The sequence below is a fragment of the Erythranthe guttata genome, chromosome 13 (assembly GCF_056151865.1).
Source record: "Erythranthe guttata isolate IM_541 chromosome 13, IM_541, whole genome shotgun sequence".
Lineage (NCBI taxonomy): Eukaryota > Viridiplantae > Streptophyta > Magnoliopsida > Lamiales > Phrymaceae > Erythranthe > Erythranthe guttata.
In genome coordinates this window covers 755727-768967 of record NC_142545.1, presented here as the reverse complement: position 1 = coordinate 768967, position 13241 = coordinate 755727, and the positions used below count along the sequence as shown (strand labels likewise).

General features: G+C 34.9%; 1 protein-coding gene, 1 long non-coding RNA gene and 1 other non-coding gene across 7 annotated transcripts; all 3 read left to right on the top strand.

Moving 5' to 3' along the window:
- The first annotated feature begins 4465 nt into the window (after positions 1–4465).
- TRNAN-GUU (transfer RNA asparagine (anticodon GUU)) lies at positions 4466–4539 on the top strand. Its single transcript has one exon. It is a non-coding gene; the product is annotated as a tRNA-Asn (tRNA).
- Positions 4540–7069: 2530 nt separating this feature from the next.
- On the top strand, positions 7070–8132 carry LOC148765563 (uncharacterized). 5 transcript variants are annotated; one of them, XM_088811648.1, is made up of 2 exons: positions 7070–7427; positions 7527–8132. In XM_088811648.1, exons 1-2 carry the CDS (start codon positions 7070–7072, stop codon positions 7934–7936), a joined length of 768 nt encoding a protein of 255 aa, XP_088667774.1. In that variant the 3' UTR covers positions 7937–8132. The 5 variants fall into 5 exon arrangements, with proteins under 5 accessions (XP_088667774.1, XP_088667772.1, XP_088667773.1 ...); XM_088811646.1 differs by having other exon boundaries at positions 7494–8132; XM_088811647.1 differs by having other exon boundaries at positions 7070–7460.
- Positions 8133–11330: 3198 nt separating this feature from the next.
- LOC148765562 (uncharacterized) lies at positions 11331–12008 on the top strand. Its single transcript, XR_016029323.1, has 2 exons — positions 11331–11444; positions 11717–12008. It is a non-coding gene; the product is annotated as an uncharacterized LOC148765562 (long non-coding RNA).
- Positions 12009–13241: the final 1233 nt, after the last annotated feature.

Here is a 13241-nt window from a genome sequence, read left to right as displayed (position 1 = left end):
AGATGTAGATGTAGGATTGCCACCAGGTTTGATCGGCAAGAATAAGTACATTGAGACGATCCATCCACGATTTCGTATGCATGTTCGAGAAATCATCAATGTCGGTTCATATGGCCACTGTGGATTTCGGGCAGTTGCCTCTATGATGGGATTTGGGGAAGATGAATGGGGTCGAGTACAAGATGGCATGCTACGGGAGTTGACTGCCAATTTTTCCATTTACACGGACATGCACCATGGCAAAGAAACCGTTAGAACAATGCAAACTATTGTGAGTAACTGGGATGTTCCTGCCACGCGTGACCATTGGATATCTTTTCCAAATATGGGTCATGTAATTGCTTCAACATACAATATTGTCTTGAACAACAATTGTTCAATACCTCTTATCGCCGATTTTTGGTACCAATGCCATAATCATAAAGCTGATGGTTGGAAGCCTACAGAAATGTATGGTCGGATTACAACATTCCGAGAATTAACCCCTCCTATCGCCGATGTTTTTTTCATAATTTGGAATTTTTTTTTTTTTTTTTTTTGTGAAATTAACCCCGAATCTATTTCATTGTAACATAAAAAACATATTCTCAGGGTTTTTGGACAAAAAAAATCAAAATTGCAAATTATCAAAAAAATTGCATTTAAAACAAACAAAATCCATATAAAACTAAATTTAAGAAAAAAAACATCTAAACCAAACAAAATTCATCTAAAACAAAAATAAATAAATAAAAAAAAAACATCTAAACCAAACAAAATCCGTAAAAAATACATAAACTCCTAAAACACACAAGACTAATCCTGTGTTTTCTTTCTTCCTAATAAACACGCGTTTCACAACTGTTTGTGGGGCATCCGACGAGCTCGATGGTGGTGGAAGTGGCTCCAACGAGCTAGCTGGAGGTGGTGGTGGGGCATCCGACGAGCTCGATGGAGGTGGAAGTGGGGCATCCGGCTCGATCAATCTAACAATATCATTTAGGGTCCCCCCACATGACTGTATGAGCGTTAGATGGCGCAAGTCCCCGTACCTCGCTAAGTGTACCCTTCACCAACTCTAAAATTTGCAAAAGTTGGACCTCCTTGTCGAGACCACCCCCTGGACGAGCTTCACGTGGTCGAGGTCGATCTGCTTGGGGTTGAGATGGATGAGCTCCATGCCTACTGAGTTGTAACATGTATCTGGGCCGGAACCAATCCATGTAGTCCAGCGAAGTGTCCGCCTCCCCAAGTTCAACTTCAACGGACCTCGACTCCTCGTCCAGACAATACTCCTCCCACCGATCAGAGAATCGTTCGCCATACGCACCGAATACTGAGTTCTGGACTGCTCGACCTTTGTTAACTAGAGCTTTGTACATATCCTTTGACATGTATACACGACCTGGAATAATCTGGATCCGGTTGAACTGCATCAACACTCTGTCCGGATAATATGCCTCGAAGTGGTCCATGCAGCATATCATCCCACTAAACCAAACAGAATCTGGCATCGGGAAACGATCACGAAAAGCCGTGTACGGTGACCATAAAACTTAGTAAAATAAATAAAAAAGTAGATTTAGAAACCTACTTAAGTAGTAATAACAAATTATTAAACTTGTATTTTACCTGACCGGGGATCAATCATCTAATCGAGATCGCAAGTACGACGCTCGTTTAGGCGTCGAAGTAGTCTTTGACTGAGGCTCCCATCAGCTGGCTAATGGCCCCTCGAATTCCGTCTGCAATGTGCCACCCGCCAAATAAGGAAAGTGCTCGTAAATCCATGATTGAAAGAGCGTCAGCCAGCCAGCCATCGAGTTCGTTGAATTTTGTGAGGCTGACGATAGCTCATCGTACAACCGTCAAAGACATGCATTGCCCCAAGCATACTCGCCGATCCGATCCAAATCTGAGACGAGATTTAGATACTGCACGCTTACCATGTTGCCGGTCTTGTCGCACAGTATAGTGTACCCCAACAAAAATAACAAATACGCCTGAATGGCGTATGTCCTCTTCTCCGCACTATCTCTCATGGTCACCTTGCTAAATTTAGCCTTCAACCATTCCAGCTTGACCGCTTTCTTCTTGTCTACATCGTCCAGGTACTCACCTAGCAACTTGAACATCAAACTACTAGGCTTCGTTTTGGAATCACGAATCAAACGCTCGCAAGATACAGTACGCCCAACAACTGGCAAACCGACCAACGTACTCACATCATCAAGTGTGATGGTCATCTCTCCAACAGGTAAATGAAATGTGTTGGTAGATGGCTGTCATCTCTCTATGAAGGCTCTATGTAGATGGTCGTCCACAGTGTTGTACGATGCTTGTACAACTGACATTAATCCAGCTCTTTGTAGGACCTCTACAATAAATGGCGCCGGCGCTCAGCCTTTCAAAGTTCCTGTGTGATTCCGAATTCGAAATTCTGAGCCGCACTCCGAGCGCTCTGGACCTCCGTTCACAATATGATAAGCAATGTGCTTATCAAAGTTTGTGTATAATTCCGATATCTCGGGACCTCGGACCGGTTCGTTGCTCGAATCATCAACTTCTACAGTCGAAGGTAGAGCCGGCACCGAATTCGTTGAGGAAGAACCCTCTCCAGACTTCTTCTTGGTCGTTTTCTTGGTCGTGGTCTTTTTCTTGGTCGTGATTACCTTGTTGCCCTTGCCCTTTATCGGATAATTCCTCCTCTTCTTAAGGTTCGAAACAATCGGGGGTATACGAGGTTCACGTGGTTCTTCCACTGCAAAAACCTGAAATAACACACGAATAAATAAATAAATATACATAATATATAAAACAAACAAATAAAAATAGGAAAGAAAAAAAATAATAATAAAAAAATTAATACAGTAACAATTCGACAGCAACCTGTCGAATTAAGAAAGTATTAAATTTCAAAAATTTCATAAAAATCGATAACAAGGTGTCGATTATTGCATAAATTTCGACAGCAATCTGTCGAAAATTTTGAAAAAATCGACACTTTCAGGTCGATTTTTGTGAAACGAAGAGCAAATAGAGATGTGTAAGTTTGCTACCAAATAGAGAGATTGATCATGAGATCGATTTTCTTTATACTCCTTGTGATAATTTTCCGGATTCGAGGACGAATCCTTTTAAAGAGGGAGAGTATGATACGACCCTGACAAGCTCCAAGAGGAAGAACTGGAAGAAGAGAAAGCGAGTGAGATTAATGGAGCCGTTCGTGTTGGAATTGAAGAATAAAGGCTTGAATCAGGCCTTTGAAGAGTCTTTGTTGAGGAATTGGAAGAAAAGGAAGAGGATAATTCGTTGGACAAGTCGAATTCCATGTATCCCGGATTCTCGCATATTTCTGGCAGTTTTACCATTCGGGTTATAACTCTCTCATATAACGTCCAATTAAGGTGATTCGAATTACTACGGAAATCCAAGTTAAAGATCTAAAACATCGCTATTTTGATCCAAGATGGGTTTGGAGTGGATGATGTCAGAAATCGAGCTTGAAGTCAATACACGTGCACAACCAAGTGTCTACTCAAATTATGAAGAGTATTCGTGTCGTCGACTTGATGTTTGGAGTTTATATTTTGTAAAATTACGTTTTTATTTAGTATTTATTATATTTTATTTTTTTAGAGTTCTTTACGATTAGAATTTTCTTATTTACAGGTTTCGATCTTATAGTTTAGGTAGGAGCCCTTTTCCTTGTGAAAATACAGTCCTTTTAGATCTTATAAATAGGTTGCCAATTTGGCTTATTTTAAGGGACAAATGTTAATGAATTAATTGATTTTTTGAGGAATCAATTCTCCTTCGATGTTCTACAGTAATTCGGAATTTTACAAGTGGACTCTTGTAACTTTCTTAGGGACATAATATTGGTTTCTTGATCGTTGTAATCACGGGGTCCATATTCCATCTTGATAATAATGGTTTCTTGCTCTTTATACCTATGAGATCATTATTCCTTGTTTTCTTCAACTTGATTCATTTGTTTTGGACGTTCCGTGTTTTTGCTTCCGCGTAAGATATAGGGTCTTGTAACAAGTTCTACGGGGTTCGGATCACCACCTCCACTCTCTCTCACTCGGCCGACCACCCCGGCTGCTCCCATTGTCGCGCCTCCGATCTCCAAGCCGCGTAGCCGGTTGTTTTCTTATCCCTCGTTATTTACTCCATTATGTTTTAATCATCTCGTATCTAGTGTTGCGTAGGTTGTGATTTATCAGATTGAGGAAACTGTAGAGATAGGAACTTCCCATCAAGCCAAAGCGCGAAGAAGAGCGCCACAAGACAAAGAGAAGGGGAAGAAGGGCGTTCTAACCATGTGCTGGGATCAGTTGGCAAGCAAAATCCTAACTTGAGATCTCCTAAAAAGACTACAAATATCAAACGAAATGTTAGACTGCCAATGATTCATTTACTATTAAGTGTGCATTGATTTATTTACTTTTTCTTCACTAAACAAATATCAAACAAAATTGCTGGAATAGCTCAGTTGGTTAGAGCGTGTGGCTGTTAACCACAAGGTCGGAGGTTCGACCCCTCCTTCTAGCGAAATTATATCTTATTAATTTGGTTTTTAAAGAAAGAAAATTGCATAGTTTTTGTGATAATGAATTGATCATAATTGATATATTTTAACTTAAAAGCGAAATTATATCTTACTAATTTGATTTTTAAAGAAAGAAAATTGCATAGTTTTTACGAAAATGAATATGATCATAATTGATATATTTTAACTTAAAAGTGATTTGTGTTTAATTGCTCATTCTATAATTTCATGTTTAATTGCTCATTCTATAATTTCAAATTTATGATTATGTTAATGTTTAATTTCTTACATGATTTAAATTTTTATTAAAGAAAGAAAATTGCACAGTTTGATTTTTAAAGAAAGAAAATTGCATAGTTTTTGCGATAATGAATATAATCATGATTGATATATTTTAACTTAAAAATAATTCGTGTTTAATTGTTCATTCTATAATTTTAAATTTATGATTATGTTAATGTTTAATTTCTTACATGATTTAAATTTTTATTAAAGAAGGAAAATTGCACAGTTTTATTGTGGTCATCTAACTTCTTGGCCATCACAAATTTAAAAAGTACATTTTCGGGAGATTATAAGACATTGTTTTGTTGTTAAAAAGGAAAAATAAATTGAAGAATAGTTAGTTACTAGTTAGTTACCTCTATTTGAGATAATGAATATGATCATAATTGATATATTTTAACTTAAAGGTGATTTGTGTTTAATCGCTCATTCTACAATTGCAAATTTGTGATTATGTTAATGTGAAAAATTAAACGTTATTTACAATCCTTAATATGCAATTAAATGTTTAGGCCTATATTTTCATATAGTCCTAATAATAAATATTGAATTTTAATAAAATATATTGGTCGAATCTTAGAGCAACTCCAATGGGTTATCAAACATGGTATTCAAACCGTTAACCACTATTTATATATATCAAAAAATAGAAATTTTTAACTCTAACGGGGATATCAAATTAGGGTTCTATTTTGATAATTCAACTTTTGGTATGTAAAAATACTTGCTGAAAATCGAGTTATCAAAAGTATAACTATCTAAATATCCAATTAAAAGTGGACATGTGGCAATTACAAATAAAATCACCCATAAACTTCCAATTGACATCTCTATTTAGTGTAAAATTTGCTGGAATTGGTGGGAGACCAAATGCACTATTTCTTCACAAAAAGTAGTGAAATTATAGAATGGTGTGCTAAGAATGGGAGATAAACCCACTTTTCACCACCAAAAATAGGATTTGGTGAAAAAATGGTGATTAGGGTGGAAGATGCTCTTAATCACACCAAATCCTATTTTAATTTCTATATTTGATAGAAAATATAGGATTTGGTCAAAAAAATTGTAAAATGGTGGTAGGGTGGGAGTTGCAAATTTTTTCACCAAAAAAATTGGTGAAATATAAGATTTGATAATATGGTGATATGTGGTTTGACCACAATGGGAGACTAAAACCAAATCGTCATAATTTTAAGTGTAATGCCGATTTAATGATTTAAGTTGAGAGGTTAAAAACACCTAAATTATGTGGAAAAAATGGGATATAGAGATGGGTGGAAGATACCCCAACTTCCCCACAATATTTGGACTTTTGAGTAAATTCCATTGAAGTACACGTAGGGAAATCTTCCTAGGATTTTTGTCCTTAGGAAATGATATTATATTATTATATCCTCACAAAGTAAGAATATATATATATATATATATATATATATATATATATATATATATATATATATATATATATATATATATATATATATATATATATATATATATATATATATTATGGGAAAAAGAACACGAAAGATAAAAAATTAAAAAATTAAAAATAAAGTGGTTAACGCAATTTTTGGAAATTGAATCAATCACGGGATAAATAGTCACTGTCAAAAGAAAAAGTTAAAATTTCAAACGCGTTTTTTCCGATTTCATTGTCTTGCAAAGTTTGAATTTTGGAGCCAAAAAAATCCATAATTCGACCCCACACATTTTGGAGCTTAATTACAAAATGGTGTTTGTGGTCTTCCTCAAAAGTCAATCAATGAAGACAATATAAGTTTGAAAGATCCAAATTATGATAATAGTGGCTATGGTTTGAATTGAGGTATATAGATGTCGGTACATCTTTGGGGGTGCTTGAACTACTAAGCTATTATAGCTGTGACTAAGGGTGTAAATGAGTCGAGCTCGAACTCGTGTCAAATCTGGTGAACTTGAGTAAAATCTTATTGAGTTTTCATTTGATGACCTTGAACTCGAGCTCGAGCCAAATTTGCTGAGCTCGAGCTCATAAGCTTTCATTTGACGAGTTCGATAAGCTGGCTCGAAAAAAGTTCGAGCTGCTCAAATTTGTCGAGCTCGAACTATTCGACAAAAACTCAAATAAATACTTTTTGCAAAATAGTGGACCCCAAAATATCCTCTCACCAAATAGGTCACTTGTTTTTTGGACATAGAACATAGTATAATTGGTCTATAAAACCTCTCTAGTTTCTTACACTCATTGTACTAACATTTGTAATCATGGCCAAACACAATACAAATTCTCAAATCCTAATAATCTCTCTCCTCAATTTAGGAACTCTACTCATCTCTCTAGCATGTCCGGAATGCCACTACCCAACTCCTCCAATCAATCCACCAAAGCTTCCACCACATTTGCCGCCGAAACACCCGCCGGTAATAAAACCACCGTCCTCCTCCACGCCACACCCTCCAGTCGTCGTAAATCCACCACCGTACGTCCCAAAACCACCGCCCGTCGAGCCTAAACCTCCGGTAGTCAAACCACCAACTGTACCTAAACCTCCAATTGTGCACCCTCCGATTGTTTATCCCCCGACCATACCTAAGCCACCGGTTATCCATCCTCCAATCATACCTAATCCACCGGTTGTCCATCCTCCAATCATACCTAATCCACCGGTTGTCCATCCTCCAATCATACCTAATCCACCCGTTATCCATCCTCCAATCATACCGAAACCTCCGATCATGCCAAAACCACCAACAGTCAAACCACCGGTCGTACCAAAACCACCACCAGAAACTCCATGTCCACCACCGCCACCACCACCGACACCGAAAGAAACACCGTGCCCGCCACCGCCGCCGCCAAAAAAGTCGCCCGAAAAATGCCCGATCGACACATTGAAGCTAGGGGCGTGTGTGGACGTATTAGGCGGGCTAGTGCACATAGGAGTCGGGCAGAGCCCGAAGAATGCATGCTGCCCGGTACTCGAAGGGCTGGTCGACTTAGACGCGGCCCTTTGTCTTTGCACCGCAATTAAAGCTAAGCTGCTCAACATCAATATTCTTATACCTATTGCTCTACAAGTTCTTGTGGACTGCGGCAAAACTCCACCGTATGGGTTCCAGTGCCCTGCCTAAGCTTTATTACAAGATTTAATTTAAAGTTTCCTATGTATTTAATAAGTTTTACGTGGGATGTTATTGTATAGTAACATCCGTAAATTTTCGCATTTTTCGTCGAATGTGAAAATGAATTGTAATTGCAATAATGCATTTTGAATTGTACTTTATTAAGTTCCAATTAGTTATATCTATATATATGTTAAATCTAAAAGCTCTTGTCTTAGTTCACTTCACATAGAAGACCACATGTAATTAAGCAAAGATTTATAAGTCATATATATATATATATATATATATGTGACTAAAAAAATGTGGAAAATCTGCAATGTGACATGGATTAAGGAAACACTTACTTGATATTTAAAAGGAGTCGATAATAACCACGAGTTCTCCCCGTTTGAACTGATTCAGCCCGTAGAAAATAGGACAGCTCGCCTTCAGCAGACATGCAACTTGAATTAATCACGTCACACCCACGTGTGAGTATGATCAGAGACTGAAGGGGAGCCCACCACCCCGTTCCTGAGACATGTATAAATACATTATAGAGAAGCAAAGAAGAGGAACTGGTATTCCAACTGCATCTTACTCTTGTTATGTTTCTTTAATTATACACACACGATTTCTATTGACTTGACCGTCGGCCGAAACTAATTAACCCGACACTCCTTTTTACAAGTTTCTTTTCTTGAGACTACGTGGGCTTCTTTTATTCTAGGCCCATTTGATTTATTTATTTTAGGATCAACCATATATATATATATGGGGCTATATGCCAAACACCCTTCATTGTGATTTTAATTCTTGATAAATTATTTATTCATAAATGATATTTGATATAAATTCAATGGGCCTGAAAAATCATATATGCCACCACTAATTATTAATTAGTTTAATAAAAAAAAAATTATACCCATAATCTATACCCAAATCTTCTCCAAAAATTATTCCCCTCATCATACCAATTCAGTTTTTTTTTCTTTTCTTTTTTATTTTGTTTAATGGTTTTTTTTTTTCAATTTAAAAGAAAATTTTGTAATTATTTATTTATTGTTTATTTTTATTTTTTTCGGTTTCTTATTTTAAATTATTTTTTTTCTTATTTATATTTTTCATGTTTTTTATTTTAATTCAAAAAAAAAATTATTTTTATTTTATTTTTTTCATGGTTTTTTTTTTTCTTAATTTCGAATTTTTTTTAAATGGTTTTTTTTTTATTTTCTTTCCAGTTTTTTTAAATAAAAATCACTTTAAATAAATATGAAAACCGCTCTGTATAAACAGCTATATAAACATGAAAACCACTCTATATAACAACTATATAACATGAAAACCCCTATGTATAACAACTATATAAACTTGAAAACTACTATGTATAACAACTATGTCAACATAAAAACTACTCTGTATATAGAGTTGTATAAAAATCTGTACAAAAGATATTGAAAACCACTATAATTTTTTTACAGATTTTTATAATGATTTATGTAAAATATTGAAAACCACTATAACAATATGTACATAATTATTGAAAACCAATATAAAGTTCTGCAAATAATTATTAAAAACTACTCCACCTTTCCAGTTATTAGTTTCTGCTGTGAGGCTAACGCAAACTTAAAACCTCGTATTGCTCAATCAATCCAACGCAACTCTTTGGAAAAACTTTCATAATCTCACGGACACGATTGTGATTTTTCAGATAATTAGCCAATTGCTTCACAAACCCCAACACTGCATAGTCTAAATTCAGCCCCACCACATTGCATCCCCGAAATTCAAATCAATTCAAAACTCAAACCCCTCAGAATAATATTGTAAATCATCAATAAAATGAAATGAAATGAAGAAATTAAAGAGTGAAAATTAACCTTTTCCTCCCGAAATTCGGTACAACTTGCGGGTGAAAACTAATGGTCCAACACACAAAAGATATCCATCCCAAAACATTGTAAATCACCTTCAGATTAACTGAATTCCACTACGCCATTCTAGTTATTTTTTTCTTTTTTCCTCCGCCGGATCCGGATGCGGCCACGGTCGAATCAGAATCTCGTGCCTCCCGACCACCACTCTGCTACCATCCAAGTGGCGGAGACATTCCTCTACGGCGACGGCGCGGCGGCGGTGGAGAAAGGTGGAGTTGCTCAGAGCATAGTGGTGGTGGTGGTGGTAGTAGTGGTGGAAGGGGACGGGAACGGGGAGGTGGCGAATAAGAGGTTGTGATTTTTTTTTTTCTATTTTTGAGTAAGAGGGGGCGATTATTGTACGTAATAAAATTAGGGGTGAATAAATAATTAAGGTGGTGTTTGCAAATGATTATTTAAAAGCAGAAGTTAGTGATTGTGAGTTAAGTCAGTTTTAAGTGCTTAGTTCTAAAAGTTGGGGGTGTTTGCAAATATTCCGGAAAATGAACTTAAATAGAAAAAGCAGGGTTATGGGTGCTTTTAAAAAAATAGCTTAAAGCAGATTTTTTTAAGAGAAGCAAAAGCAAAAGTTGATTTTGCAAACACCTAATAACAGATTATGAGAAGAAAAAAAAAAACCACATAATTACTTTCAAAAAGCATTTGCAAACACCACCTAAAGGGTATAATGGTAAAACTTAACTTTTTTTAATTAATAAAAGACTTTTTGAATTTATCTTAAAATTGATAAATTTTTTTGGACCTAATGTAACTGGACTTGTGGGACTTTTGTGAAATAATTCACATATATATATGTGTGTGTGTGTGTGTGCTTGGAGCTGGTTCAAGTTGGATGGATGATCACAAGAGAAGCAGTTGATGAAATCAGCACGTGGAAGGTGGCAGCTCCAGCTGGCAAAAGCAGTTAACTTGGACGTGAAGATAATGTATAACAACAAGTTGACATGTGACTAAATTTGAAGGATCTATTGACATATACATTAAATTACAATGATTGAGAAGAACCCGATTTTTTTTAAATTATATTAAATTATCAAACTAATAATTTTGTACATTTTTATTGAGTAGAGAACGGAAGAAATTATTATTTAAGCAAACAATAATTTCAAATTTAAGCAAATAATAAGAACGGAAGAATACAGTCATGATTAGAAATTATTGTTATTGATTATATGAAAAATCATCCATCAATTAATTTCAAATTTTCCCTTGATTTATTTTCTTATACAAGGCATCATTCAACATTTTATAGGAAAAGCTAAAATCTTTGAGAATCCTCAAGAAATATTAATGCTAATTTAATTTGCAATTTATATCAATCATCAACGTTAACAAATCATATAAAATCTCTAGTAATAAATGTTATTTTAATTGTTTTGACAAAAGGTATCAATCTAAGGATCTTGTCTTAACCCTCCTAATATTTAATAGGAAAATTAAATTATTAAAACCATCAATTGGCTGTAATATATATATATATATATACGTACACCTTAGCTTGTCAATAACTTACACTCGCAAGAACAACACTTTGAACATGGGCAATGTTAGAGTTTTGCAGTTGATTCTTATTGCATTTTTCTTGGTCTCAACAGGTTTGTTTTTTTATTTATTTAATTATTTATTTATTCATTATTCTTGCATTTTTCATGGACAATGTTAGAGTTTTGCAGTTAATATTTGCATTCTTAATTTATTAATTAGGACTTTAAAAAAAAAAAAATTATCATCGAAATTTCTAGCTCAGATAAGATTTGGACCGGATCGATTAATCTCGTAACGAAATACTATTTGTTGATTGGTCATTTTTGTACATTCACATATAAAAGTATATTAATTCACTCTTCATATATATGATTATTTGCAGTTTTACCATCACCGAAGATGCTTGGAGTAGGTGGAGAAGCGAGAGAGTTGACTCACCGAGTCAACTCGAGATCACCCGCGCAACAACACTGCCCAGATGGTTGTAGCAGCGACCACGAGTGTGTCGAAGCCAATTGTGGCTACCGATGTTTAAGAGTTTCACCTGTAAAGAAATATTGTTCCGACATTTAAAAGTCGTTACTAGAGAAATATAAACTTATTTGTTCCGACATTCACAACTTCTCGTTTATGTACGTAATTGAAAATTTATTTACCCTACTTCTTGTTTCAAATTGTGAAAGAAACCTTAGTACAACTAAGTAATTGACACTTAAACATCAGTGAAGCCAAAATTTTAAGTTAGGTGGTCGAACGAATTAAAAAAAAAATTAAGGGAGGATGTTAATACTATTGTACACAATTTTCTTTTATATCTTTTTATAAATTAATAAAGATTTGAGAAATGTTGGGGGCCATGGCCCCACGACACTGCTTTTGAAGTAATGAAAATATAAGGAATTGTCTATAATACAGGAAAAAGAACGGGCGTTCGTACACGCCTTGGGCGTTCTAACATGTTTTTGCGAAAAAAAAGCCCTATAAATCGATTTGTAGGGCTTTTTAACATGAAATTGGTTCCGTAATCGACCTGCCCAATGCATATTACACATGAAAGGGTCGAAATTACATTAAAAAATCGAAGTCCAACCCTTCTTCAAGCTTGGTTTGAATTTTCGAATTTTTTTTTTTTTTTTTTCTTTTTGCTATTTGAAGTTTGGGGGGGGGGGGGGGGGGTTTTAATTTTTTTGGAAAGTTTTGGGAGGTTTTTAAAAAAAACCACAAATAGCAATTTTGTAACCCTAAATAGCATTTCATAAAAGAAATGTTTGATTTTTATTTAGAGGTTATTACCTAGAAAATTCCTAGAAATAAAAAGGGAGTCAAAATGTAGAAAGATCAATTGCATCATTCAACATGTATAATTCAAATCCAACTTCTCAACATACTTTTGTGATTTATTCTGAACCGTTGATTAACATATACGTTAAAACGACATCTCTACCCATCTTGCCATGGATACCACAACTTTAGCTTATATACTTTTAATGTTAAAATACCAAATTATTTCATTTTCATTAGTGAAATATTTCATATAATTTTTTTAAAAGGATCGTGTTAAAGAAAATCATCTTGAGTAGGACTCGCAGTTGAGCCGGGCCTAACCCAAGCCCGATGACTCGGTTCGATTATATTTGAACTGAACTTTTTTTTAATGGATCGGATCGAGTTTGAGTCATTTTAGTAAATCTAATTTATTTATGAGCCGAGTTTGAGTTTATTATAGCTTAATCTGAATAAAATCCGACCAATTAAGTTAATAAAATATATAATATATATTCATTATTTTACTAATACGCCCAAATACAAGTTATAAACATATAAAAATAAGAATCAAATGCAACATACTCACCCAAATCCAACTGCTGAAATTTATCATTAAACTTTGAAAATTAAAAATGTTTCAA

Excerpts from the sequence above, each read along its gene's own strand:
- LOC148765563 (XM_088811645.1), top strand. The coding sequence starts at position 7,070 with ATGGCCAAACACAATACAAATTCTCAAATCCTAATAATCTCTCTCCTC. Across the intron at positions 7,461-7,493 it reads TGTCCATCCTCCAATCATAC|CTAATCCACCCGTTATCCAT; the intron begins CTAATCCACCGG and ends CTCCAATCATAC.